The sequence below is a fragment of the Lissotriton vulgaris genome, chromosome 4_1, assembly GCF_964263255.1.
Source record: "Lissotriton vulgaris chromosome 4_1, aLisVul1.2, whole genome shotgun sequence".
Classification (NCBI taxonomy): domain Eukaryota; kingdom Metazoa; phylum Chordata; class Amphibia; order Caudata; family Salamandridae; genus Lissotriton; species Lissotriton vulgaris.
The window spans coordinates 1,534,986,247-1,535,013,638 of NC_141691.1; the positions used below are offsets into that span (position 1 = coordinate 1,534,986,247).

The 27,392-nt window shown below is 43.8% G+C and overlaps 1 protein-coding gene across 1 annotated transcript in view; it reads left to right on the forward strand.

Moving 5' to 3' along the window:
• Window positions 1-16,675, forward strand: part of FAM110B (family with sequence similarity 110 member B) — a 442,061-nt gene extending 425,386 nt beyond the window's left edge. Inside the window, exon 4 of the mRNA XM_086965772.1 lies at window positions 13,922-16,675. Coding sequence (XP_086821898.1) covers window positions 14,221-15,330 — 1,110 coding nt within the window. The 5' untranslated portion in view covers window positions 13,922-14,220 and the 3' untranslated portion in view covers window positions 15,331-16,675. The remainder of the gene's footprint in view (window positions 1-13,921) is intronic.
• The last annotated feature ends 10,717 nt before the right edge of the window (window positions 16,676-27,392 follow it).

Here is a 27,392-nt window from a genome sequence, read left to right on the forward strand (position 1 = left end):
ACTGGAATGCCACATTTTACCTTTTTCACAAATTCACGTTTCACTAATCTACCAATGCCAAACCTAATATCTTGGCCATTTCAGATATAAAACACCTCCCTGGGATCTATTTTTGGCGATGACTCCCATGGTAGATCTTTTTATTTATAATCTGCATAGTTTATTTTACAATACCTCTGCACCGCATTGCAGTCTACTCACTCCAGGAGCATCTTTCTGCTCACCTCACTTTCCTCAGAGAGGATCCCATTTACAAGTAGTACTTCCTCCATCATCAGTAATGCCAGATGCATGCCAGGTTTACCTTCTTGCCCCCCATCCCAAGAATGATCTTTTTATGTACATGGAGTCTCAGATGCCCGGCCTTGGTCATTTCCTCGAGTGCCCATCGAGAGAGCCCTATTAAATTATTATGAATGATCTTCTCTTTGGAATCTATGGTTCAGTGTTTCTGTATGGCCACGATTTTGCGTTCTTATGTCTTTTTACATTATTTCTTCAACGTTTACACCATCTAACAACTTTTCAATCCTCTGCGTCTTCCATTGTTCAAAGCTGGCTTAAGCATGTTTTCTTTTATTGATGCCTTCCCCTCTCCAAGTTGCTTTAATGCTTATTGTGCATCCTCTCTGAACATGTTGCTCTATTAGCCCTTTACTTTGACTTTGCAAGCTCCAGTGACCTTCTTCATTTTGCATGTTTTTAACCCCTTCGAAGCTAATGACGAGCTGGGCTCGTCATGGCGCTTACCTGCCGTGCGCGGATGACAAGGCCAGCTCGTCATGATTTATGGACTTTGTTTTTTTAGCGCAGGACGGGAAAACGCCTAGCAGCCATGTGGTTAACAATTCATTCCCATCCCACCTCCATGCATGGATAGAACTAGAGTATTGTTTATATTGTGTGAGGGATCTAAGTAACCGAATTTAGAGATTAGTATATAGCTAATATATAAAATGATTGGCTTGTGCGAGCTCCTAAGCTGAAAAGAACGGTTCCTATTTTTAATTTGCTGTGTCATACTGGTGTCAGTCTTGCGCCGCTCCCCCCCAAAAAAATGAGCGAGACCCTGTAAAGCACGGGTACTCATAGTGTGGCCCGGCAAGCCTTCCTTGGCGGCCCGCGGACCTTGCAGGCATCGTACCGGTGTTAGCAAACACTGCCGGTTGCAGCAGCAGCCCGGACTCTGAGAGACTCTGCTCTGTGGGGGCCTGGAGATTCCAAGAATTGCTAGAGTGGAGATGCAGGGGCGCTAAGAGGTGAAATACAGCAAAGCCTCATTAACATGTAAATGGTCTTTTAAAGACCTGTGAAGAACTGGGTGCGGCTGTATGTGCACTGGGGAAGCTGTCTCAGCCCGGGCTGAGGGCTGACGCACACACACACAGGGTGAGATGACAGAGGGTGACAGAGGGAGGGAGGGGGAGACAGAGGGAGAGGGGGGAGGGAGGGGGAGACAGAGGGAGGAAGGGGGAGACAGAGGGAGAGGGAGGGAGGGGGAGACAAAGAGAGAGGGAGGGAGGGAGGGAGGGGGGACAAAGGGAGAGGGATGTAGGGAGGGGGATACAGAGGGAGAGGGAGGGAGGGAGACAAAGTTTGACCGAGGGAGGGAGGCAGAGGGTGAAAGAGAGAGGCAGTCAGGGGGAGAGGGAGGGAGAAGGAGGGTGACCGGGAGGGAGGGGAAGGGGGACAGACGGAGAGAGTGAGGCAGAGAGTGAGGGAGACAGAGGGAGGGAGACAGAGGGAGGGAGACAGAGGGAGGGAGACAGAGGGAGGGAGACAGAGGGAGGGAGACAGAGGGAGGGAGACAGAGGGAGGGAGGGAGACAGACGGAGGGAGACAGACGGAGGGAGACAGACGGAGGGAGACAGACGGAGGGAGACAGACGGAGGGAGACAGACACAGAGGGAGGGTGACAGAGGGGGGGTGACAGAGGGAGGGTGACAGAGGGAGGGAGACAGAGGGAGAGAGGGAGGGAGACAGAGAGGGAGGGAGACGGAGAGGGAGGGAGGGTGAGGGAGACAGACGGAGGGAGAGCGAGGGAGGGGGACAGGGAGAGACAGGGAGAGGGACAGGGAGAGGGATAGGGAGAAGGACAGGGAGAGGGAGAGGGACAGGGAGAGGGACAGGGAGAGGGACAGGGAGAGGGACAGGGAGAGGGACAGGGAGAGGGACAGGGAGAGGGACAAGGAGGGCGACAGGGAGGGCGACAGGGAGGGCGACAGATGGAGAGAGAGAGACAGAGGAAGAGAGAGAGAGACAGAGGAAGAGAGAGGGAGACAGGGAGAGGGAGGGAGACAGAGAGGGAGGGAGACAGAGAGAGGGAGGGAGACAGAGAGAGGGAGGGAGACAGAGCGAGGGAGGGAGACAGAGCGAGGGAGGGAGACAGAGCGAGGGAGGGAGACAGAGCGAGGGAGGGAGACAGAGGGAGGGAGGGAGACAGAGGGAGGGAGGGAGACAGAGGGAGGGAGGGAGACAGGGAGGCAGAGGGAGGGAGACGGAGAGAGTTGGAGACAGAGAGAGTTGGAGACAGAGAGAGTTGGAGACAGAGAGAGTTGGAGACAGGGAGGGAGGGAGACAGAGAGGAAGGGAGACAGAGAGGAAGGGAGGGAGAGGGAGGAAGGGAGGGAGGGAGGGAGAGGGAGGAAGGGAGGGAGGGAGGGAGAAAGAGATTTGTGAATGCCGGGTCTGGTGGCTCAGTGGACGAAGGCGTCTGATGCAGGGACCTATGTTAAACCTCATGGTCACAACTTTTTTTTGCTTTAGCCCTGCCCCCTCCCCCTCTGTCCCCGCCCCCACCGGTGCGGCCCTCGGCCACAAACCACAATGTAAATTTGGCCCCCAAGAGAAAGTTTGTGAGTACCCATGCTGTAAAGGGTGCAACTGCTAATGTTTTATTATGATCTGTAGAGAATAAAATATTGCAGTTTGCATAGAACATTTGTGAACACCTTGATGACAGACTATGGGAATGGTGTTTAAAATGTATGTGGTGTTTTTTTCACCCCCAGTAAAATTAGTATCTCAAAGTGAAACAAGTGAGTGCAGCAAGCAATAAAATATTTACTGGGGTTCAGTAATTACAGCTGGTTCAGCAATTACAGCAGCCTCAGCAGTGCAGGAAGCAGCCCGCAGAGTAGCTCTTCACAGCTGCTTTTTCTCTTTTTTTGAGAATAGTATGCTGGTTTTCATTGCAGAGTGATTTTTAGACAGTGTATGATGGGCACCTGGAGATTGTGTGCAAGGTTCCCAGTTTTCTGGTTTTACTGATTCTTACTAATAAATACAGACTGTAAAGCAGAAAAATACAGATAATTGGGCTCAACATACTATCTTTAATGAATATCAGGCCGATAGCTTTGCAGATTGGCAGCTTTGGGAGTTTAAAAATAGGATGAGATTTCCTTACACAACTCCATATCTCAACATTTGTTTGTGGTATAATGCTAATATTTTCATACGGTTGTATTGTTTTATTATATTCTTGTTGGACCTGGTCCTTTCTGCAGGGTTATCCCCCAACATTTTGCCTTAGTACTCCTATTTTCCCGACTCTCTTGTTGTTTGCTTTAGGATTCTGGGCACGTTACCACTGCTAACCAGTGCTAAAATGCATTTGCTCTGCACTCTAAACATTGTAGCATTGGCTTAGCCACAATTGGCATGTTTAATTTACTGAGAAGTCCCTAGTAAAGTGCACTGTGTGTGTCCAGGAACTGTAAATTAAATACTACTAGTGGGACTGCTACACAGATTGTGCCACCTGCTCAGTATCCCTTTAAACATGACTCAGGGCTGTGATTGTGACATTTTGACCCCTCTCGCAAGAGTATGATTGACAATGACCGGGGCCGACATCCCAGCCCGAGGGGCGGAGAACCTGCCCTGGTGAGTGCACAAAATCCCTAACAGTGGCAATTTCTTGGTCTGAGTGGTCCCTCCACGTCCTTTATCCTGAGCGGGTCTGCTGCTGAGTTTGGACTGAACGGGACCGCTGTCCTAGTTGTGCGGCTGGATTCCAGTACATGACTGGAGCCGTCCCATTGCTCACTTTGAACCGAGCGGACCCACTGTCTGCATTGATGGTATTGGGCACACCCTAGTCTCTTTGAAAGGCACACGTTGTGCACTGCTAACATTGGGTGCACCCTAGTTTCTTTGAAGATCAGTGTTACTCCTACGACACTGAGGGCAGTTGGGGGGGGAATTGCTTTTCCGACATTCCGGTCTCCTTTTTCTGAAGCAGAGGTGTCCGGTATACAAATGTCCATATCTCCTTAAAAAGGGAGCAGCCGTATCATTTTAGCACTGTGGTTTGCTGATACTTGCCCCCCCACCCCCCTAAAAAAAATCCCTGCGACTGCTTCGAAGGTGGCTGAATTCGAAAGCACTGTGTGTTTATTTACTTGAACTAGATCCAAGGGGTCCCAGCATTGCCAATCTGCACTCCTAGCAAGCCGAGAACATCACTGGTTACATTCCTCACATAATTTACCACAAACACCAGAATAGATTTGCACCGGCGCTCCCACGTGTTAACTATATACTGAGTTTAGAAGGCATGTAGTTGAGCCTAAATCACCTTAAAGGCTCTAAAAGGAACCCAGTGTTGAAATACTGCTCTGTGACCGAATTTTATTTAAGATGACATATCTCTTGATTTATTAATGTGATTATTTTCGTTTTAGGTCTTTTTTTATTGAGATAAAGAATACCTACGTTTGTGCATTTTGGTGTTGTCTGTTTGTGGTATATTCATTATTGCTGTTATCCATATGTTGCACAAATACTTTACACATTGCCTCTTGAGTTAAGCCTGACTGCTCTGTGGCAAGCTACCAGAGGGTGAGCACAGATTAATTTAGGGTGTGCATCTGACTTACTCTGACTAGAGTGGTGGGTTTTATTTTGCTCGGGTGCGTACCCTAGACAACCAGAAACCCCATTTCTATCAATTTGGTTATGTAATCTGGTAACACCAGACAAGCATTAAAGCATGAGTGCACATTTATCAGTTAATTCATGTGAAAATTTAAAAGTTACTTCATTTGTCCAATAAACTCAAATATATGCAGAAATGTATAAGATGGCCCAAAAAATATGACTAAATACAGAAGGAAATATTAAAAACATAAATACTATAAAACTAGTATTCCTAGTTCTAAACAAAACCCACATAGGGTCCACACTGAAGCTGTGATGAATGGGAGATCACATCCTACCCTCCTCTACTCTTCGCTCTCCCTGGCCCCCACCAATTAGAAAAGTGCCTTCCAATGACAACGTTTTCCAATAAGAGCTGTGGCACTGCCATTGCCAACAACATCTTAAGGAGCTTCACAAACTCGAAAAGTGGATACAACGCATCGGATTTGACCACCTTCATGCTGAGTGGCTCACTGTTTCTGCACCTGCTACTCATGTTCTGAATCTCCTTGGTCGGTCACTTTTAACAGAACCAAAGCGTAAGTGGTATTTGCACCCTGGTTGCAAATCTACTCTGTCTGGCTTACAGTGAACTGTCCCATCTTGATGAAAGTCTGTCTCAGTACTCCATTGGCAAAGATATGGGGCATCCAGAATGTCCCTGCTGGTGCCTCCCTTCCAGGGGCCTCTACAAAAACCATACCCCTCACCTCCTGTAAATTAAAGTAACCTATTTTTGAGTTGTGAGAGGCAATCAAGAAATGTAACATCATGTAAATGGTCTGTTCAGTTTTTTAGGTAATGTTTTATCATTGTTTTCACCATTCTCACCAAGTCATCAAGACCGATTTAGAGATACATGCCACCAAGAAGCCTACTTTATATAAAACATAAGCATTAGTACCAATTACTGGCTATTATATACTACATTAAATAACTGTTACCACCGCTTGTAGTGTGTTTGCACTACACAATCATACACAATCGTGTTGTTGTCCAGGGAATCTGGTAAATATCTTGACATAGCCAGTTAGGATATAATGGTAGGTTTGTTCACTAAGTTTGTTTTCTCGAGATGAGGTTGCAAGGCTAGTAAATTACATGGCATGTCTGTTATTTTCTCCACCCAGCTGTTTTTGCCAGATTCCGCAAGTTAACGATTAAAAGAAAGAGTTTCCCCAGGAAAAAATGAACTATGTACAGTACTGAACTCTGAATTCATTATCTCTCAGTGACCACAAAATGTGAGTTGGGTATTTCAAAATAAAACCGTATATATTTCATTAGTCCAGGATCGATCTTGATGCAGACAGTGCATATGGAAATGCTTCTTTCAGCTTCAACTACTAACTCTGGAAGCATTCAATATTTTGCAGCTCATATGTCATTTCAGGCAGGTGCTAATCGTATGCATATGACTCTTGGTCCCATCTCAAAAGAAACAATACAACTTTCAGTATTTGGCCACATCATTTCTGAATATAATATGACATGTATTTGTAAAGCGCTTATTCACAACCAAGAGTTTTTTATTGACACTACCTGTAAGAAAGTGAGCTTTTAGTTGGGACGGATGTTATTTGGTGCTTGAATGCGAGTCCTTCTCAAGTAACAAGTTTGCAACCTTCACTATACTGGGAATCAAGAACCCTATTCTAGCATTTGACTCTCAGGTTAGTGAGGCAGAGCAGTCCAAAGCCTGCACAGGAAAGGTGTGTCGACTACTACCCAGCGTTACAAGTACCCGACAGATAACACTAAAAATATAATTGAACAGTCAGTGTATTTACCTATAAGAAAAAAGAAGAGTGCTTTATTAAGCACACACTGCTCAACACTACGTATTCATTTACAAGCATACACATGATGGCAGATTTAGAAACCTATAGTGACACTCACCTAATCGTTCACACCTCTAGCAAGCCCTAAAACCCTCTAACTTAAATATCCCTCCACATACACCAGCCACAATATAATGGGGTGTAGTTATCAAAAGGCAGGCCTACTGGATTTTCAGGCGGTCATCACATTAATAAAAGCAGAAATATGTCATGTTAAATCAGTGCAACCCCATTAAAACATCTAAGGATGGTACCCTATTACAATGGCATCAAATAATGCCTGTAATGATTCTCTGCATGGGAAAAGTTGTTTTTTGCTTCTGATGGTGCGCTTCAGCTGCCTGGAGTGATTTCTTCAGGCCTCCTGTCCACTAAATTTTGCAACTCCTTGGTAGTCTGATTTTTACTGCTCTCCCTCACACAAGACCTTTAACTTGTCTGGTCACCTGGAAGTTCTCCTGGGCCCGAGGCCATCGGCAGCAGCACCCAGGGCTCCAATGCAGAGTGCTCTCCCTGCCTATGCCCTTCAGGGATCGCAGCCACTTGCAGAGCACCTCGGTTGTGAAACAATCAGGACCCTCTCCTTGTGGTGGTCACACTCCTACAGGTTCAGTTACTGAAGATCCAGGGGAACCCTCCAGGGTCTGTCCCTCTACAATTTCTCAGAGGATGTAGGTGGGACAGTGCCACTGGCCTTGTAGAAACATGAGGCCTTGGAGAAACATGACCTAATCCCTTAGTGCCAATTTAAATATAAAGTCTTTGTGGCCATCATTGCAGTGGGGTTAGGTGTCATTCCTACACAAACTGGACATGTGGCCATCTTTCCAGTGGGTTTACGTGTCATTCCTACACAAACTGGACACTCCCCGGCATTGCTTCCCGCAGGTCCAGGCTGTTCTCAAAATGGGGGTGGAAAATTCCTATCCCACAAGCTGCACAGCATTTTGTGAATTTCCTAGATGCTACCATTAAGTGGTTCATTGAAAGAACTTCTCTGAGAGTCTAAGCTGTACACCTAACTGCTGTCTGGCTCCTTCCTTCCAAAATGTCAAAGGGATGCCCCTCCTGTCACTGGCTTCATAGGTCAGGTTACCCTTCTTTGTTTCTATGAGGTTGAGCCTTTCCAGGCCAGGTGCACTTAATACTCGTAGATTCTGTCCTCACACTTTTCTCCCCTAGGAGCAGGCCTAATTTACTGGCTAATGGCCATTGTGTGGAGAGGTTTTTTATCCTCCACCACAACAGCAGAGTAATTACCTAGGCCCATCAAGGCTTACAGAAGCGTGGAATCTAATTAGAAGCGGAGTGTAAGAAATGACAAATTCTCAGTTTCCAGATGGATTGCAGATATGAAAAAGTGCCATTGTATCTGCATTTGAGGTCCCTTTTACCATATGATTCGTGTTTCATACAAGCTTTATGATCTAACTGTGGCAAAACATTTCCTTGGTGCAGATTTTACACATAATGTACATTAAAGTAAGCACATACTCTGTTAAGCACACCAGAATTACACTGTGAATGTCCACTCACATTATAAAGCCTACTCCAGATCAACATCAATCCCTTCTGCAAGAGGCTAGCTCTGTGTAGAGACCGGGCTGAGCAAGACAGACTCATATGCTCAGCCCATACAAATTTGCACTGGCACAGCCAGCCCAGAGCCTCTTATCCTAGTTGTGTGAAAGTGGGCCTTACCTAAAAAGGCTGACACTGGAGGTTAGCACTCCAAATACATTATAACAGAGCTTACAGTGAGTGATACTCACTCACAGCAGAAGTCCATAAACCAGGTAGTCCAAAAAGGGGAAAATCCAGGGAGGCAAAAAGGGGGAAACAATTTCTCGCACTAACCAACAAATGTTTATTGTCACTCAACTAAGTAATATTCATTTAACCCATCTCTTTCTGATCCGTGACACATCAAAATCAGTTGAAACACAAGCAATTCCAGACTAGTGAGGTGCACTTTGAGTCCAATGACGCACTGAATTCAGGACCCATGTCTGGGCAAACACATCACATGTAGCACCAATTAATGAGACTTCATAAATGGATATATGTCTATGGAAATGCTTGCATCCATTTTAACAATTGATTCAATTTCATCTGTTTATTTTGCAATTCATGTGTGAATTACAAATATGTTTGGAAGTAATTTAAGTATTGAATTAAAGAAGAACAAAAGGGATAGATGTCTGCTGATATTTTTCAGAAGTTTTGAAATTATAGCTGATAAATATTACCTTTCTTTTATTTTTGTAGACGGGTCTAGAATAGACCATTTAAACAGTGCCTAAAGTTTATACAGTTCCAGCAAAATCATTTTATTACACCCACCCACTTTACTTACAAAAACCTTATACATTTTTAAACTGACCCCAACCCTGTACAACCTTGATGAAACTTCCCCCATACTTCCAGTCCTACCTTCCACCTTTTGCTTTGTAAATCGTAAATTCAGTTTCGTATATGGTACACTTCCGCTGCCACCATTGTACATATTCGAGAGAGTTCAAGTTTGCCAATGACTAGCAATCATGAGTTTACCAACAACTGTTGGGTCGAAGGACAGCCACATACCAGCAGCTGATATATATATATATATATATATATATATATATATATATATATATATATATATATATATATCCTTGCACATAAACCCCTAAGATTAAATGGAGTTGTAAGAATTATCGCAATTCAAGTTGTATTGGTTAATTGATAGACAATTGCCTGCCAGAATTGCCTAAGTAAGAGACAAACATGTACGCCTTATCTGCCTCTTCCATGCAAAATCTAGGACAGCTGGATCTTATATTACTGTTCCATGAGTGTAGACCACTTGGTTTAAATATATAATATTGTCTCATTTGTTACAGGTAAGTTTACAACATTGGTCCACTTCTTTGCTAGCACACTATTGCAACTAGGTAATTGCTGTTTCAAGAGGGCATATAAAGTTTTAGTTGGAAGATGAAATCTTATCAAGATGACTATTTACCCCAAGTTCCTATGCGCATTTCGCACAATTCCATTATATATTCCAATAAAGTTTTGCAAACAATTGGACGCTGCTGTATCTAGCTATGTGTGGGGATATACAAAGTATGCCAGTGTGCCAAATTTCTCAAATATACATGACATGAGGGAGGGAGGAATACCAGATTTCCAATCTATTGTTTAGGCCACCATTGATAATAGGCTTGCAAACCTGCCCCACATAAAACATGACTACTCCCATGCAAATATATAAGCGATGTGTTGAGGTAGTACTGCAAAGGTTGTTTACTAAGCCACTTGGATACTGACTATTACAAACGAGTTATGTTTAAGGCAATAAGGCATGCTAGAAATATTTGTTACAATGAGTTAAAATCCTCAATATTCTCTTAACTAAACAGTATACATCAATTGGTTTACAAACTGAGGTTTTTATTACAACATAGCTCAGAAACAGACAGATAAAGGGGTTAGCAAATTGGAATATTTTATAGGGATCAATATTTATTCAAAAGTAAGTGACTTCCAAATGAAAACGAATTTACAGATGCACAAAATTGTGATAATATACATTTTAAGTAAACTTGAATTAGCCATATTTAAAAATGAAAGTACACTCTTGAAACAGCAGTTCGCCTAGCTGTGATAAATATTAACTTTTTCTATGACTGCCTCTGAAATTATGAAACCCTTCAGTTTCCAGTGTTTTTTTCCAGTGACTTTCATTGTGCGAGGGCAATAGCACCGGAGTAACATGCTACCTTAGTTAATTTGTAACAATTTAAATGCAAAATTAACCGTATCAAACACTCCTTTTCTTGAATTAAAGAAAAAGTTCAAGGTAATTTTCAGAAAAAGGAGGACATTTACTTTTTAGGACAAAGCCTTCTAGACAGCACATCTGTCTGGTTTGCTAACAGCATCTTGGACATTCGAAAAGCTGACCTAGTAAAGCATTCTGCCCATTGCTTACCATTTGTAGCTCACATTTGCATGCTTTCCATCTGCTGGCTTTATTTATATTAGGTTGCCCACTATGTCTTCGTCCCTCCTATGGAGTATAGGATGTTTAAACATCGCTACTTGATTTCTTCCACAAGGCCTCTAAATGTTGTTCTTATCTTGTCACATCTGCTGTGTCCTCAAAGACACAGGTCAAATGTCAGACTCTGTCTTCCCAGGGAGCTTGGTGTTTACGTTTCTTTCTCAGACTTCAAAGTGAGAGGCTTTATCTGACAATACAAGGTGTGAAAGGGTGTGTTTTTTTTCTCCTTTGATTCTATGCAGGGTTTTATTGTTTTTTCAATTCGCTCTCCTTGCCTTTGCTGCAGCTTCTGGGTTTTGCTAGCGCGGTGAAACCTTTGGGTACTGTAAGCTCTACAAAATTGTTTTACTTACTTAACTTACTAAAGGCTTTTTCCCAGCACACAAGAACATTTAAATAACTGCAAATGAACTGTGCAAAGATTTCAGAATATATCAGAATTAGGAAAGCAAAAATTAAGCACTTTTTTGTTATTCTGAAGAGTGCTGGAACTAAATACTTGAAAACGATCAAACCAAATCAATGCAGATTCCATTTCCACACATTATCAGTTGTGCACAGTATAGTTTCATCAGTAAGACTGTATGTCTGTACAAATTAATGGTCATTTCAATTGAAACTGTGTTGTCTATAATGGCAGCACACTACCACATCATACATACTCTACTCTACTCTACACCACTCTACTCTACGTCACTATACTCCACTCTGTGATATTCAACTCTATGACACTCTAGGCCCCTCCATTCTACAACACTCTATGCCACTTTACTCCACCCTATTCCACTTCTTCACTCTACACCACTCCACTCTACGACACTCTGGCCCAACACTCTACTCCACTCTATGTCCCTCCACTGTACCCCACTACAATACACTCTAGTCTACATCATTCCACTGTAGTCTACATCACTCCACTCTACTCTAAACCACTCCACGACACTCCACTCAATAACACTCCACGACCCTCCAGTCTGTGACACTGCATGACACTCTATGCCACTCCACAGAACTCTACACCATTCCACTCTACGACACTCCACAATCTAATGCGCTACTAGCGTTTAGCCATACTGAACAGCAGCCACACTAGTGTACAACATGATCAAAACATGTTGCCAATAGATCTTGCATAGGCTGTACCTATTGGATGTGCCAATGCTTGTTAAAACTTCGTAGCCTTACCATGTTTCTCGTATGAGAAATGGTAACAGATTAGAGGTCTTTGTTCAAACTCAGTGGAGAAATAAAACACCTGATGGCTGTAAAAGACTTCCCAGAAGCTAGCATAGATGGTTCATCCATGTTGCAGTGTTTGCCATAGAGTACGGAGGGAAAGGGAGCCGTTTTGAAAACAAAAGTACAGGGATTTTCCCCAATTAATCTTGGTAATTGCAAATGCTCTTCCAGTTGCTTATGTGAAATACCTTCTATATCAACTAAATGACTGCAGCACAAATGCTAAATGTGCCAATGAGCAGTTGCTTAATTGTGAGGGGCAATAAATCTTTGCTGTAATTATTTCGATTATCACCCCGGCAAGGAAATATCTGTACCCCAGAACAAGAACATAACATGATGAGGTAAACTGCTGGGTGCCGAACTCATCCCATATACGGTTTTGTTATTGTCCCTTGTTATTGTTTAGAATTACAAAACAGTCCAACGCTTGGATCATAGGATTGGGTTGTAATATAAATACATAGGATAATATTGGCTACGTGCTTCATTGTAAATATGGGTGAGCGTAATTCGTTGAGTTCCATGCAGCATATCAACTCAGAATTACCTAAGAATTCTGCAAAATTACATGGATTCATGCAAGAAGAGTAATTCTGCAGTTAACGAAATTTCTTAGCACAAAAATGCCCCCTAGCATTCAAAATGGATGCTAGGGTGCAGTTTGTACTAAGAAATAGTGTCAAAGGCAACATAACACGAATAGGAAACGTGAGTAGCTGCTAAAGGTGCTTGTGGGTTAGAATTTTTCAGCAACTTACTCCCAGTATTTACAGCTATTTTCTCAGTGCAAAATGGACCCTTGAGTCCAAAATGGACATGAGGATGCACAAAGAAATAGTGCTAAAGCAGCAGAACACAAATAACGAGTGCAGTCAGACACTCTCGATTGGTAAATGTGCTCCTGGGGTAGAATTTTTCCCTAAGGTACTCCGGGCATTTAGCGTTATTTTCTTTGCCCAAAATGCACCATTCAAGGATGCATTTTTGCTCCAAGACGTAGCGCTAAATGCACCAGAACACAAATAGCATACCGCCGCTTACACTTGCTAAATGTGCTCTCGCAGTAGTATTTATCAGTAATTCTGCATCAAGGAGTAACACTGAATTTCCGAAATTTCTCTAGGTACTCTGTCCTAATTGAAATACCACCAAGGACTAATTGTCGTAACCTGGTCCTCTCGGCTGTTGATCATTGCTATATAGGTTCCTAATCAGTAATGCCACTTCTACTTAGAAAAATGTTTGTGGATTAGGTGGGAGGTGACTAAACGACTTTATTCTATCAAAAAGACGTAACATCAGATACTTCAAATTAATATGGTACCTACGATTGAGAAAGCACATTTGAAAAGTAAATTCAATAAACATTGGAAAAGGCGTCAATGTGATATTGTTTGGTAGATATCTCCCTTGGAAATCTGCAGGAAGTTATTTTCTTTTTAGGAACACACTTGTTCAGATGTGCTTTGTCAAAGTGGGTCTTTTAACGAGTGCGTATGTATGTGAGCCTACGCCTGCTCCGGTTTATCGAGATGTTCCATTTGTCACAAAGTTGGGCTGAATAGAGAGGTGCGCGCGGGCACGTGGCAGGCTGGCAGCAATACTTCCCAGAGCCGCCTGCCTGTCTGTGAAGCTGTGAATGTGCGCACGTGTTAATGCGAAGCGTGCTCTGAAGCTTTTCTTTTGACAGTAGTCCCCTGTGCTGCTAGAAAATGTGCGAGGTATGCCGCCTGCCTTTTCTGCTAAACTGCCTAGCGATATCGCCTAAATTGGCAAATGAAAGAGTACAGTATTTCTCGGTTGCTATAGCTATGATGTCATGTGCTGATACTGACCTGCGATTGGTTATTTTGTGTTTCAGATTCACTGCCTGTAGCTCAGCACAAAGAAAGGGGAAAAAGCCAAGACTCCCACATCCTTCACCGAGAACAAAGGAGGAAGCGGAGCAGAATAATACACATTGTGACTGGTGTTTTTTTGTGTTGCACAAACGCTGTTTTTATGGTACCGAATGAGCTGTGAAATGAGGAGCTCCTGCTAGTGCTCAGATTCCGGTGTTCGTCTGCTATTCAGTGTGCTTGATGTACATGTTTCTACACAGTGCATATAGGAGAACGAAGAAAAGAATCCAAAACGGCTGCAGGGGAGAGACCACCAAACATGCCTACAGAAACACTACAGACAGGTAGCATGGGGAAGCAGGCCAGCCCCACAGCTGCTTTCTCGTCTGCTGTTCCTCTGCGCATCCTGAATAAAGGGCCAGACTACTTTCGCAGGCAGGCGGAGCCTAACCCCAAGAGACTTAGTGCAGTGGAGAGGCTAGAAGCCGACAAAGCCAAGTACGTGAAGAGCCAGGAGGTGATCAATGCCAAACAGGAACCCGTCAAGCCAGCGGTGCTTGCAAAACCACCAGTATGCCCCGCCGGCAAGCGAGCCTTGAGCAGCCCTACAACAAAAATGTTTAACAACGGAAAGACTGAGAGCAGCGTGCAGAGAGAAAATTTAAAGCTTGAAATTCTGAAGAACATCATCAACAGCTCTGAGGGCTCAAGCTCCGGGTCTGGCCACAAACACAGTTCTCGAAATTGGCTTCCTCACAGATCTGACTCAACAGAACTTAACCGGCATTCATTTGCAGAATCCTTAAAGGTTTACCCCACTCAAGACCACTCTAGTCCTCAAGAAAGCAGCTCGAACATTAGCCGCAGGCTGCTGGAGAAGTCAAGTGAAACTTTCCTACATGTGTCCCATAGCTCATCTGACATTAGAAAGGTAAACAGCGGCAAGCCGTTGAAAGCAATACCATGCAGCAGTTCCGCCCCACCTCTGCCTCCTAAACCCAAGCTTGCCACCCTCTCGCTCCTTAAATCCCCAGAAAACGATGGATTGGATACTGGCTGTGGAGTGAGCCGAAGGCCGTCCCTGCAGCGGTCTAAATCAGACTTAAGTGACCGCTACTTTCGGGTAGATGCAGATGTTGAGAGGTTCTTTAATTATTGTGGACTGGATCCTGAAGAGCTTGAAAACCTTGGAATGGAAAATTTTGCAAGGGCTAATTCGGATATTATATCCCTCAACTTTCGCAGTGCAAGCATGATTAGCTCGGACTGTGAACAGTCTCAGGACAGCAACAGTGACCTTAGAAATGACGACAGTGCCAATGACCGTGTGCCGTATGGCATTTCTGCCATTGAGAGAAATGCCAGAATCATTAAATGGTTGTATAGCATCAAGCAAGTCCGAGAATCACAGAAAGTGTCCCATGTGTGAGAGCAATCGAGAATGCTGGCCTAAGTGAAGAAAAGATTGTATCCTTGTCTGTGAAGTTTCGGTTGTGAAGTCTACTTGAGGTCCTGTACACTTCTCAGATCGCTTTGTGTTGCTTGTTGTGCAATATTTTCAAGTTGCATGCCTGACAACATGTGAGCTGACCTGGCTTCCACTTGAACAAACAAATACCGAGCCTGGCTGAGCATATGCATTATCTGCCAAAAGTTTAAGACCAGAATTTAACTAGGGCTTCATTTTTTATAATGTTTACACCTGTAAAGGCTAGGTCATCTCTTTAACTTGTATCTAGTCTAATGTATCTTAATATTGCGTTTACTGGTTCTGTTACCAGTTATCCTGCTGGTGTTCGGAAGTTAAAACAGTCAAAGTATTAAATAAAGACATAACAACGAAAAGTGTTTTGTTAAACAAATGCATAGGCAACAGTAGGCAATGTGCCTAATAAAGTTGTTTCCGGATATATTATTTAATTGATAAATATATTTTTAATTCATTTACTAAATTGGATACGACCTCAGCTATTACTTGGAAAGTGTGATCGGTGGGGATGATCATACAATTTATGGCTGTGGGAAAGTACTTACTGTAGTGGCCCCCATATCGTTATGGCTATTTCAATATATTGAGTTGGGGCTCCTGTTCACTCTTTAGCCATAAATGTCACCTAAACAAACGTAACAGGGGAATAGTTAAAGGTGAAAGCACATTTTGCCTTTCCCCTCTACCCAGATACCTAGTCTTAAACTTTTGTCCATAAAAGTTGAATTGTTTCGCTGCTATTGAAGGCCTTCCTTGGTAAGCAGTCGTGACTACAGCTGCAGTCCGTTGTCGTTTTCTAGTCACCGAACATTTCGTTAAGCGAAAATGGAAATACACAGCCATATCAGTATCAAAGCATCTTACTCCGAAGTGATTCCACCCATCCAGTGGCCGAACTGTACCCCAGAAACTGTGGTTTATGTTGTCTTGCATAATGTCCCATCTCGGCTGTGAAAGTTCTGCCCTACACGTTTGCAGCTTTGGTCTTCTTACACTTTGTGCTGTCAGTCTGTTACAAATAGTTTACCTTTTTTTTTAACATTGATCATTACTTGTGGTTTTATCGATTGTCCTGAATTTCCTCTGTTGGGCAGAAGCAAAAGTCCGATGGTCAGACTCCTTGTTTTTGTATTGTGCTACGGAGTATATTGCAGCACTACCTTATCGTTCATCAGCCGAGAGGCATCTTTTTTATTGTGTACATGCTGTAAGGATTTGTATATACTTCAGTTGTTATTGAATCTTTAAAAAAAAGTGTCATGCTAATAAATAGCTCTTGGTGAAATTGCTGTGTTTAACTTTGCTTTGTGTAATTGCTTTTGCTTGAGTAATAACAATAATTGGAATATAGTGAAACGTCTCTTGACCCAAGCGTCTATATAAAAATGAAGAGCCAATAATGATGGGAATAATATTGTTGGCTTTATTTTGAATATACTTATCTTTGAAAAAATAAATCCAAGGTTTAATATTGTATAATTAAACAAATACAAGGCCTGAAGAACCGAAAAACGCCAAACTCGTCTTTGCTGGGAATATACTAAAAAAAACAAAAAACAGGGAGGAAGACTGTACCTCTTTGAGAAATAAGTTAGACTCTGGTAACACCCTAATGTCCTCCTATAGCAATGCTGCTATCCACATTGGAATTGAGTGGGCCCCCTTAATTTTTTAGTTGATCTAATATATGTCCACCCTGTTACACAACTCTTTTTTCCTTCCTCATGCAAGCCCAGTGAGCCTTCGTGCTGCATCAGCAGCAACATTCCTTTCTGCCTAGTAGGAAAATGAGGCAGGCCAATGTGAGCAAACCTATTTCACCCAGCTCCTGTCAGACTACGCATGCTGCCAGCCTTAAGTCTTTACCATGTAGACCAACACCATACCTACTCCCCCTCCCCCCCGCCCCCCACTCGCCCCCGCCTCAAGGCACGGCCAGGGTCTCACCTTAAGGGCCTGCATGGTTCTGTGTGCCCCGGCAACCGATGACCATCTAAACCGATAAAGTCAACAAAGTAAAGAAAAGTTATTTTTGTGTTGTTTTAAAAAAAAAAAAATATCCCTCAATGGTACCTTTGTGGACAGTCCCACTCAATTAACTACAAAAACCCACACAGCATCAAGCCCTCTGAGTAAAGGAAATAAATGATCTGAGCTAGCTCCTCCAAAAGTGGCACATTTTTATAATGTTACAAAGAAGGCACACAATTTAATAGCATGTTTTTAAATAGGACAGCACTAAAATGTTTCTTCCATTTTTAACCAATACGACTGCTAATTTCCAAACCACCTACTAGAAAACCATTTTCATTGGACATTAGCATTGTGAACAGAGAAAAATAAACAAGAAATGCAACTTTAAACATACCTTTTCTGCACGTTCATAATGACAACATAGCAATGGAAATCTCGGCACATGAGCTTGTAATGTTGCAAAAGTCTATTGCTTCAACCAAGGAAGCTAGAAGAAACCTTTTACTTCACATACCGAGACAGACGTTTGGTAGAGCTGAATTTCAATGACTTTCTGAAAAGCAAGATGAAAATAAACGCTCGTACACATCATTAGGCATGCACTTTTCAAAATGTGCCCTTGTGCAGCCTGCTGATTGTCACTGAACCAAATCTATGTTAAAACTTTTTTTTTTCCTAGTTTCACTTTTGCCAGTTGTTTTTATTAAGAATTTCCACCAGTAAGGCCCTTGCAGGAAAAGCATTGAGTATTGTGCTAAAGACAGTTTCTTTATTGCCTGACTCAGTATTTTGAATGAAGGAGAGGCTGGGTGGACTCACCAGTAAATGAACCGTTAAGCTTCAGGTTGCACTTAACTCTCTGCAGTGTATTCTAAGGTCCACTGCTTGGTTGGTAGTTGATTCTCAAAAAAATGTATTCTCTCTTTCAATATGCATATTTTAAAGATCCAGAGGAAGCAAAGGTGAACCACTTAAGTATATCAGTTGTTAAAAAGATTGTATCTGTTTATGTTCTTTCTAGCTTCATGGATTATTGACATTTTGAGAAGATTTGCAGGGTTCACAAAGTAATGGCCTTGGCTTGATTTTCACATCTCAGTCTGTGGTAGATTGAAGAAGAAATAGCAAATTACCAGTATACAAGCCGACTCTTAGAAAGCCCAGTATTGATGAGTAAGAAGATCAGATTGCAAAATGATTTAACGCTTTGGTGCAAGAACTGTTCTTCCCATATCCAGACTCCACTTTCCTTATATCATTCGGTTTCCCTCCTCAGTCCTTCCTCTCCCTTGGGAAGAACTATTTTGTGCTATTGCCTATTTGCAGTGTACCATATTCGTTTTTTGGTATTTCAGTACTTTATTTCACTATATTTCTTCCACTTACTGGAACCTGAGTTTTACACTTAGTTTTTCCCTGCCTCGCTTCCAACAATCCTGAACATGCCATAGGGTACTTGCTTCAAAGAATATGCAAGTTACCCGTGTGAAATCTCTTCATCTCACCTGCCAAGGCTCTTTGATTGTCAAAGCTGACAGCACTGCATCAACGCTTGCCACGTCAGCAACTATTTCTAGGCACGCTTTCAAGAATTACTCCCTCTAGCTAGTAGAGCTTGAATTTAGATACAAAATGCAACATCAAGTAGGAAGAATTCTATTGCTTTTTCTGTTTCGGATAATAAGCACAAGTTATTTCTGCAGTAGTGGGCCTAGGTCCAAGGTGCAAAGGCTCCTAAGCTTCCCGCTAGGAGCATGCAAGGTTGCCGCATCACTCGAATACTTGATCGCAATGTTAACATTCACAGTAATCACTGTGGATGGTTAACAAAGTACCACATTAACAAAATGCACACAAGAAAAGAAAAATAGGGCTAGATTGATTATAGAAAGGCTAGGACCCTGCATGGAGGAAAGATCATTGTTAGGCATAGGTATAGGCAAAGGTATATAAATAATATGAGTAACGTCACATGTAGCATTCTCACCCAATGTATTCACCTTCCAGATGGATGGTGAAAGGACACTTTGAAGAACATGCATTCTAAAGGCAGTGAGAGCAGAATAATGATCAAATCTTCAAAAGGACACAGAGTTCGAAGGACAAAGTTCAAGAACATGAAAAGGAACGAGAGGGAGGATGTGAAAAAGGGATGCCGGGAGACAATGCCAAGAACTCCAAGCCATGGTCCGTGCCTAACCAACCCATTTGGACACCTACTATCAAGAAAATTGACTAGGCAGTCCAGGACAAAGGCTGCAACCTGTTGCATCTTCCCACACTTCTCAACCTATCTTGTTAAGAGTGCCTGAGACACTCAGTAACATAACCTTGAGAGCAAAGGAGAGGAAAATTAATGATTACCATGTCCTCCCTAGCATGTTATAAAAATCAAAAGAATGTGGTAACGAGACTTCTAGCTGCACGATCCAAGATACTTAGCAAATTCCTGGAATGCCCCTCTGTCTCGGTTAGTCCAAACATATGCAGTTGATACAGTTACAGGAGATAAGCCTTCATCCCTATAACATAAACAGTTTGTCAAGGGGCTGTCCATCTAACATGGGAAAAACAACAATGGAAAATCTTTCCTCCTCAATGTCCTTAACCACATCCGCGCTAGTTGAATTCTCCTCCTGTGCTGAGATTTCTAAAAGCCCCTTCTTCATGACGAGCTGGGCTCGTCATCAGTGTGCGAGGAGGCTACACCATGACGAGCCCAGCTCGTCATGAGCCTGGAAGGCGTTAAAGCCCATCTCAAAATATTATTTTGTACATGTATTCTTATACTCTCGTAAAAATGGCTGAATGTTGTTTCTTGACCCAACATGGCAACAGTCTTGGATGTACAAAAAATACCATCTTAAGAGGGATGCCACCCGCTATTGACTTTGCCAGTGCTTGCGCTTTAAGCAAACAAGAGTCCTTGCCATGTTGATAGTTAATCATGACCAATATGTGTGTTGCTCCCAACATCCGTTTTACCAACTTTAACAGATTCCACAGCATTAGATTTGACACTTGTATATGGATTATGTGTTGTGTTTACACTGTATTACATCCATTTAGGTCATACAAATTAATATTACAAGTAAAGAAATTCCTCAATATAAACAACCTAAAAAAAAATCATAACCATAAAAAGAAGTTTATTTAATACAGCTTTGTTAAAAATAATTCATGTATATGCAGTTCCAGCAGTCGAAGGGCCAGATGCTTTCGTATGATCTCCGAGGATTACATGACTCCCAAAGACATTCAAAGAGCTTAAGCCAGCCGTTCAGTGGATCTACGTTACCCTATGTACAGGAAAATCTGTGCTGCATTATGGTAGCTTTATTGGCTAATATTGACGTTTGTTTTTATCAGCAATCGAGAAGAGTAAAACAGTTCCTAAATGCTTTGCAGCACTGAAAAGGCGCAGTGCTGAAGAGGTGCAGCTGGGCTGACCTGCAAAAGAAAACAGACAGATGGTGGGCTTAAGACATGGTAAAGTGACTGAGTCAGTGAAGAAATTAAGAATCCTCCACTGGTCAGTTCCAGTCTCACAGCTAAAGCTTGTGACATGGGATGTCCTTTAGTGTAGGCTCATACACTGTCAGATTCCTAAGAAACTGGGTGGATTTTGCCCAGGTCTGCTAATCTGGGCGCGTTTCAGAGAAGGAGGCAGAAGTGGAGTCCATCGAAAGGCCAAACAGTGAGTGAGCAGAAGTAGCAGTTGTTCCCATAGACTGGTCTTGTGTGCATTTTTCCCTATGTACCATTCTGTAGGAATTTCGGACCTAACCCACAATTTGAGGATTGTTCAGAGGGAAAAAACTGCAAGCCCTGTTTTCTCTGTACAGATCAATATTTAGCAATTAATAGTTGGATATATTTAATATTATTTTAAGAACTATAGCACATGGATGGTAATATACCCCTTACCATTGGTTGTCCCAGTGGTTCCCAAACTTTTTCGACCTGTGGCTTCCGAGACCTTTTGGTGGTGGCTCTCCATTATGTTATCAGGGGATGTAAGCCTGGCCTCAGAAGTACTTTCATTTTCCTCCCTGAAAATATTTGGAATGAAGGCAATGAAGATGTTATAATCGTAGATGTAATCCTACCAATACATCATGCAACACACTGTCACTGCAAAGCGTTTGTGTCTACCTGCTCTTAGCATACAGCGGGGGTTACCCATAAACTGCACCTGAATTCCACATGGGAAAAGGTGCTGGTATATTTTAGGAATAAATGACCTGCATGATAAAACTAGGTTAATGTACGTCCAGACTGCAAACTCCGGAAATCAGAAAGGTGGATTTCCGAAAAACGTTTTGAAAATTGATTTTTTGAGTTGGGGTGGGTACCATAAAAAATAAATCGTCTTGTGTACTACCGACTGCAAACAACACCACAGGTAAGTTCTATTTCTTGGTGACAATGGTTCAATTTGTGGCCAAAAAAAATGTAATGAAGCCTGTCTGTAAATGAAATGTACATTTGTTTTAATAATGTTGCAGTGTCAATGCTCGAAATTAAGCATGATAACCTGTTTGCTGATAGAAAAATACTTAAACACTCTCAATTTGAAGGTGGAAATAGCTGCTTCCGTATACTGTGTAGGAGGGTGGCGAGATAAATGTGTCCTTCTTATGGCACAAGGAGTGCAGATTAGGATATATATCCTGATGAGGCTGCAAATGGTGGGGAAGAGGACAACAGGACCTCCTACAAACTTGCCACCCGGAAACACCACCAGCTGATCCGCGCCGCCAAGAGAACAGCATTCAAGGACCGGTTGGACAACAACGCACACAACAGCAAGGAACTCTTCAACATCGTGAAAGAGCTTTCCAACCCCAGCGCAGGAAACAACGACATCACCCCATCGCAAGACCTCTGCAACTCCCTCGCCTCATACTTCCACAACAAGATCACGGACATACACAGCAGTTTCAACAACCAACCAACGCACACCACGACCGACCAGCCACCCCCCCCCCCCACCACCACCCTCCACGTCTGGACCCCGATCAGCACAGAAGACACCATCCGCACGATGAACTCCATCCACTCCGGATCACCAACCGACCCCTGCCCTCACCACGTCTTCAACAAGGCCGACGCTGTCATCGCACCCCACCTGCGAGACATCATCAACACATCCTTCGACACCGCCATCTTCCCTGTAAGCTGGAAACACGCCGAACTCAGCGCTCTACTCAAGAAACCAACAGCGGACCCCACCGACCTCAAGAATTACCGCCCCATCTCGCTTCTCCCGTTTCCAGCCAAAGTCATCGAGAAGACCGTCAACAAGCAGATGGCCGCCTTCCTCGAGACGAACGGATCCCTCGACCCCTCACAGTCCGGCTTCCGAGCCAAACACAGCACCGAGACCGCCCTCATCGCCGCCACCGATGACATCCGAGCCCTGATGGACAATGGAGAAACAGCGGCCCTCATCCTCCTAGACCTCTCCGCGGCATTCGACACGGTCTGCCACCGCACCCTAATACGGCGCCTCAGCAACATTGGAATCCAGGACAAGGCGCTGGAATGGATCATCTCCTTCCTCGACGGAAGAACACAGCGAGTCCGCCTACCACCGTACAAGTCAGAGGCCTCCGAAGTCATCTGCGGCGTCCCCCAAGGATCATCTCTGAGCCCCACCCTCTTCAACGTCTACATGAGCCCCCTGGCGGCCATCGTACGCAAACACCACCTCAGCATCATCTCCTACGCCGACGACACCCAGCTGATCCTCTCCCTGACCAACGACCCCGCCGCCGCCAGAGCCAACCTGCACGAAGGGATGAAAGAGGTAGCCGAGTGGATGACGACCAGCCGCCTGAAACTGAACTCGGACAAGACGGAGGTCCTCATCCTGGGCTCCTCACCCTCCGCCTGGGACGACTCCTGGTGGCCTCCCGCCCTGGGCACCGCACCCAAACCGACAGACCATGCACGAAACCTGGGCTTCATCCTGGACTCCTCCCTCTCCATGACCAGGCAAGTCAACAGCGTCTCCTCGGCGTGCTTCAACATCCTACGCATGCTACGGAAGATCTTCTGGTGGATCCCCACAGAGACCAGGAAGACCGTCACCCAGGCCCTCGTCACCAGCCGACTGGACTACGGCAACGCCCTCTACGCCGGGACCACCGCCAAGCTCCAGAAGAGACTCCAGCGGATCCAAAACGCCTCAGCCAGACTCATCCTCGACATCCCACGATCCAGCCACATCTCCGGACATCTGAGAGACCTTCACTGGCTCCCCATCAACAAGAGAATCACCTTCCGCCTCCTCACCCACGCACACAAAGCCCTACACGACCAAGGCCCGAGCTACCTCAACAGCCGAGTCAACTTCTACGCTCCCAAACGCCACCTCCGATCAGCCAACCACGCCCTCGCCGCCGTCCCCCGCATCCGAAGAGCGACTACAGGAGGAAGGTCCTTCTCCTACCTGGCCGCCAAGACCTGGAACTCCCTCCCGTCCGACCTGCGCCTGACCCAAGACCACCTCTCCTTCAGGAAGAAGCTGAAGACCTGGCTGTTCGAGCAGTAGCGGCACCCCCCCCCCCCCCAGCGCCTTGAGACCCTACGGGTATGTAGCGCGCTTTATAAGTGTCACTGATTGATTGATTGATTGATTGATTGAAGAGCATTATGCCGTATATCCAAAATAAGACTCATGCATCGCATCATGATCAACCGTATAGTTCAGGTGCTGTACGGCTCCAGCAGCCTATCACCTGGACACTGCGCTCATACTTGAGCCGGGTAAGCACCTCGAAGTCAGTCGGCCAGCTTGATACACCGATCTGGAGGAAACACGTAGCACTGGGGCGGCAAATGGCAACTGCAGGAGATCATCTCCCTGCCGGAGGCTTTACAACCGCCGTCCTCTCGTTTTTTTCACATTAAAGGCTTCAGTGATTGCCAAACTGTGTTCACGATGCCCCTGGCTAGGTTTGACGGGCACCGAGGTGCCGCACCACACAGTTTGGGAACTGCTGAGTTATCCAGTGGTTCTTTTTATGCACCTGAGGGGTGATGGAAGTTAGCACTTGTTCAAACGCATATGATTAACCATGCAACCCAAATTGGCTATTCCATAACTACCAAAAATTAGTGAATAAAGAAAAGAAGTTAATTACAAGTTAGCAGTCAAGTTAATATAAATCAGTCCCAATACTGTGCTGTAAAGGTACAGAATAACAATTAGATAGCCAAACCTCCTAAAGAAGTTGAGGTGCATCAATATGAGACATACAATAATTCAGTTACAGCAGTACAAAGTATTGACAGCAGAATTTGGTGCTCAGAGAAGGGCCTTCGATATTCTCTCCTAAACAGTAATATTTAAAGTCCTCTAATCTAGAGCCTAAAACGAATGAAAATGGTTAAGCCTAAAAGGATCTCAAAAAGGTTGTGAAAAAAAGCAGAAAAAGAAAAAAGTGGTGGGAAATATGCAGGAAGGTGTTGCCATTTCAGATGCTCGATCAGAAGTCTTTTATTGATAGGGAAATACGTGTTAGTCTAAGCCACACTCAGCAAAGAACCAAAGGGGTAAGCATAAACAACAAATTACAAAGGAAAAGTGGCCAACAACAACTTGTGAGAACCCCAGTTATTCACACACAATTTTTCTGGGTAACACCCCTTGCTCACACCATTAGGAGATTCCTTCCTCCCTTTGTGAGCTGGTGCTTAGTAATCAGACACACCACAGTGGAGCGAAGCCAGCATTGTATGGGGCAGGCACAGACCTTTCAGGAACAGGGGACTTCTCCGGCCACTACTCCAATTGCAGATCTCCTATTCAGCCTGGCACTGACTCACCCTGCCCTCCCTGGAGCCACCCACACCTCACCAGCCCTTAGCACTTCTAGAAACAGACATGCAGGCAGGCAGACACACAGCACACACAAATGCCAACTTCTAAAAGTGGCATTCCTAAAATAGTGAAAATAAATCTGCGCACACCATTGTGCAGCATTTATTATTTCCATACCACACATACCAAACATGACATACTTATTTTGTTTCATTTAGGAGCTATCCCATAAGGTGGGGGATTCCCAATGTCAGCCTATGGAGGGCAGAGGGTACATGCATCCTGCACTGCTAAACAGTGCAAACGTCCCCAGAGTCCTAAAACCACCAACACCATGTCAGGAAAAAGGCTAGGAGGAAGGCAAAAAGTTTCAGGGATGACCCTACAAAAAGGTCCAAGTCCAACACTGTGTCTGAACAGTATTATTATTTTGTGGTTGCACAAATCCATTGTTCTTAACCTGATTCCCAGCATTCAATCAACATTCCCACTTCCAGTCCCCAACGTGCCGCAAACATGACCAGGATTAGTCTTCTTCAAAGTCACCACATCAATCCCTATACTCCTGATTATTTGGAGAACCAAGACCACTACCTTTTCGTTGAATCCAATTACCACCTTGCATCATAGGAACTCCCTGATGTTGCAGTCCTTGCATAAGACCAACATTCCAGACAGACTGTGAATTCTGACATTGCTGTGCAGCTTTCATCTGTACCACCATCAACTTCTCCTACAATTTCTTCTCCAATTCATCATTGCAATACTTTGCATGCCTCAAGATCAATTGACTTATTCTGCCAACAAATCAGATGTTGAATTATCATGCTAATTTCAGGTTTCCATCGCTGTACAAATCTGAACACAAAATATCCAGTGAATTTAGCTTCAATAGTTTCTTAACCACAGTACTGTTAAAACACTTGCAGCAGTTTCTCATAATAAGAATGTATTCATTCTTTGGAGTCTTGGGTCATCTGTCAATCTTGAGCCAATCAAGACCTTTAGTGGATACCTTTGATTTTAAAAATGTAATCACCTGCTGATACGTTTTCATCATCAAGAGCGCTGGAACCTTTTTCACTGGATGTCTCATAGGCTCCCTATCTACAGACACTTTACATTAAGCCCACAAATCACTCTGAACTACTATGTCAAACAAGGTTTTCAAATCTGTCCACTAAATCTTTGATATTTTTTCAAATCGATTAACTTCTTTGCACCACTCCATGGCTTCTCATCTCAATTTCGGGAAATCATTTGTGAATGATGCAAGATCACTCCTGCTCCAAGGCACATAAACATAACCTCCACCGGGCAATTTGATGTGCTCTCTTCGTCTTCTATAGATGGTGGCAGCTCTAACCTTGGTTTCTTTTGTTCTTTCCCATCTGCCTTCCTACCTATTTAGTTCACTCTATTTTTGGATATGCCCTAATAATTCCCTAATTTGTAATTTCATTCCTTGTAACCTCATGCTAGTGATATCCTAATAATTAAAACATGCACAGTAGCATTTCTGCAATGTCGTGGTCCTATTGAAATCAATTTTGTATTTCAGAGCAGATTCGGACAACCTGTTTCAAATGTGTCCTGCTCGCCTGAAATATCTTTGCACATGAATATGAGTTAATTCTCTTTGTTTGTTTCTAATCTGCACAAGTCATGAGTTTCAAGTATCACATCTTCTAATTCCAATTTTAATTCGGCCACGTCCACTTTGTTCTCTCTCACTGGAGACTGAACAGTCCTTCCTCTTGGTCCTGCACACGAGGGTGCTATTTGTTTGAGCCAGTCATCAAGTTCTTGGGCACTAAACCCAAGTTGTTCTGCAAGGGTATTAACGATTATTTCTCCTCCAAATGTACGAGGATTTACATTAGGTAGTGAATTCAAAAGCGGCATATCATAAATTGGCGAAACCATAGTTGCTTCTGTCCTGGGGTACTTTAATTAACACATGGAGTCACAGTCATGAAAAAGGTGGTGATCTTTGGGGAAACCTTACATGCTGGTAAAACCCCGTCTGATTTAAAGTTGAGTCTACACTTGCAATACATCTAGTGTTCTCTTGTGTCGAGACCAAAGGAACGTGAGGAACCGTTCTCATTGCCGGGCCAGCAAGAGTGTTACCAGTTGCACTGATTTCAGTATGCACAGTCAAAGTATGTGTTGTGGTCCCTTTTGAACCAGGTTT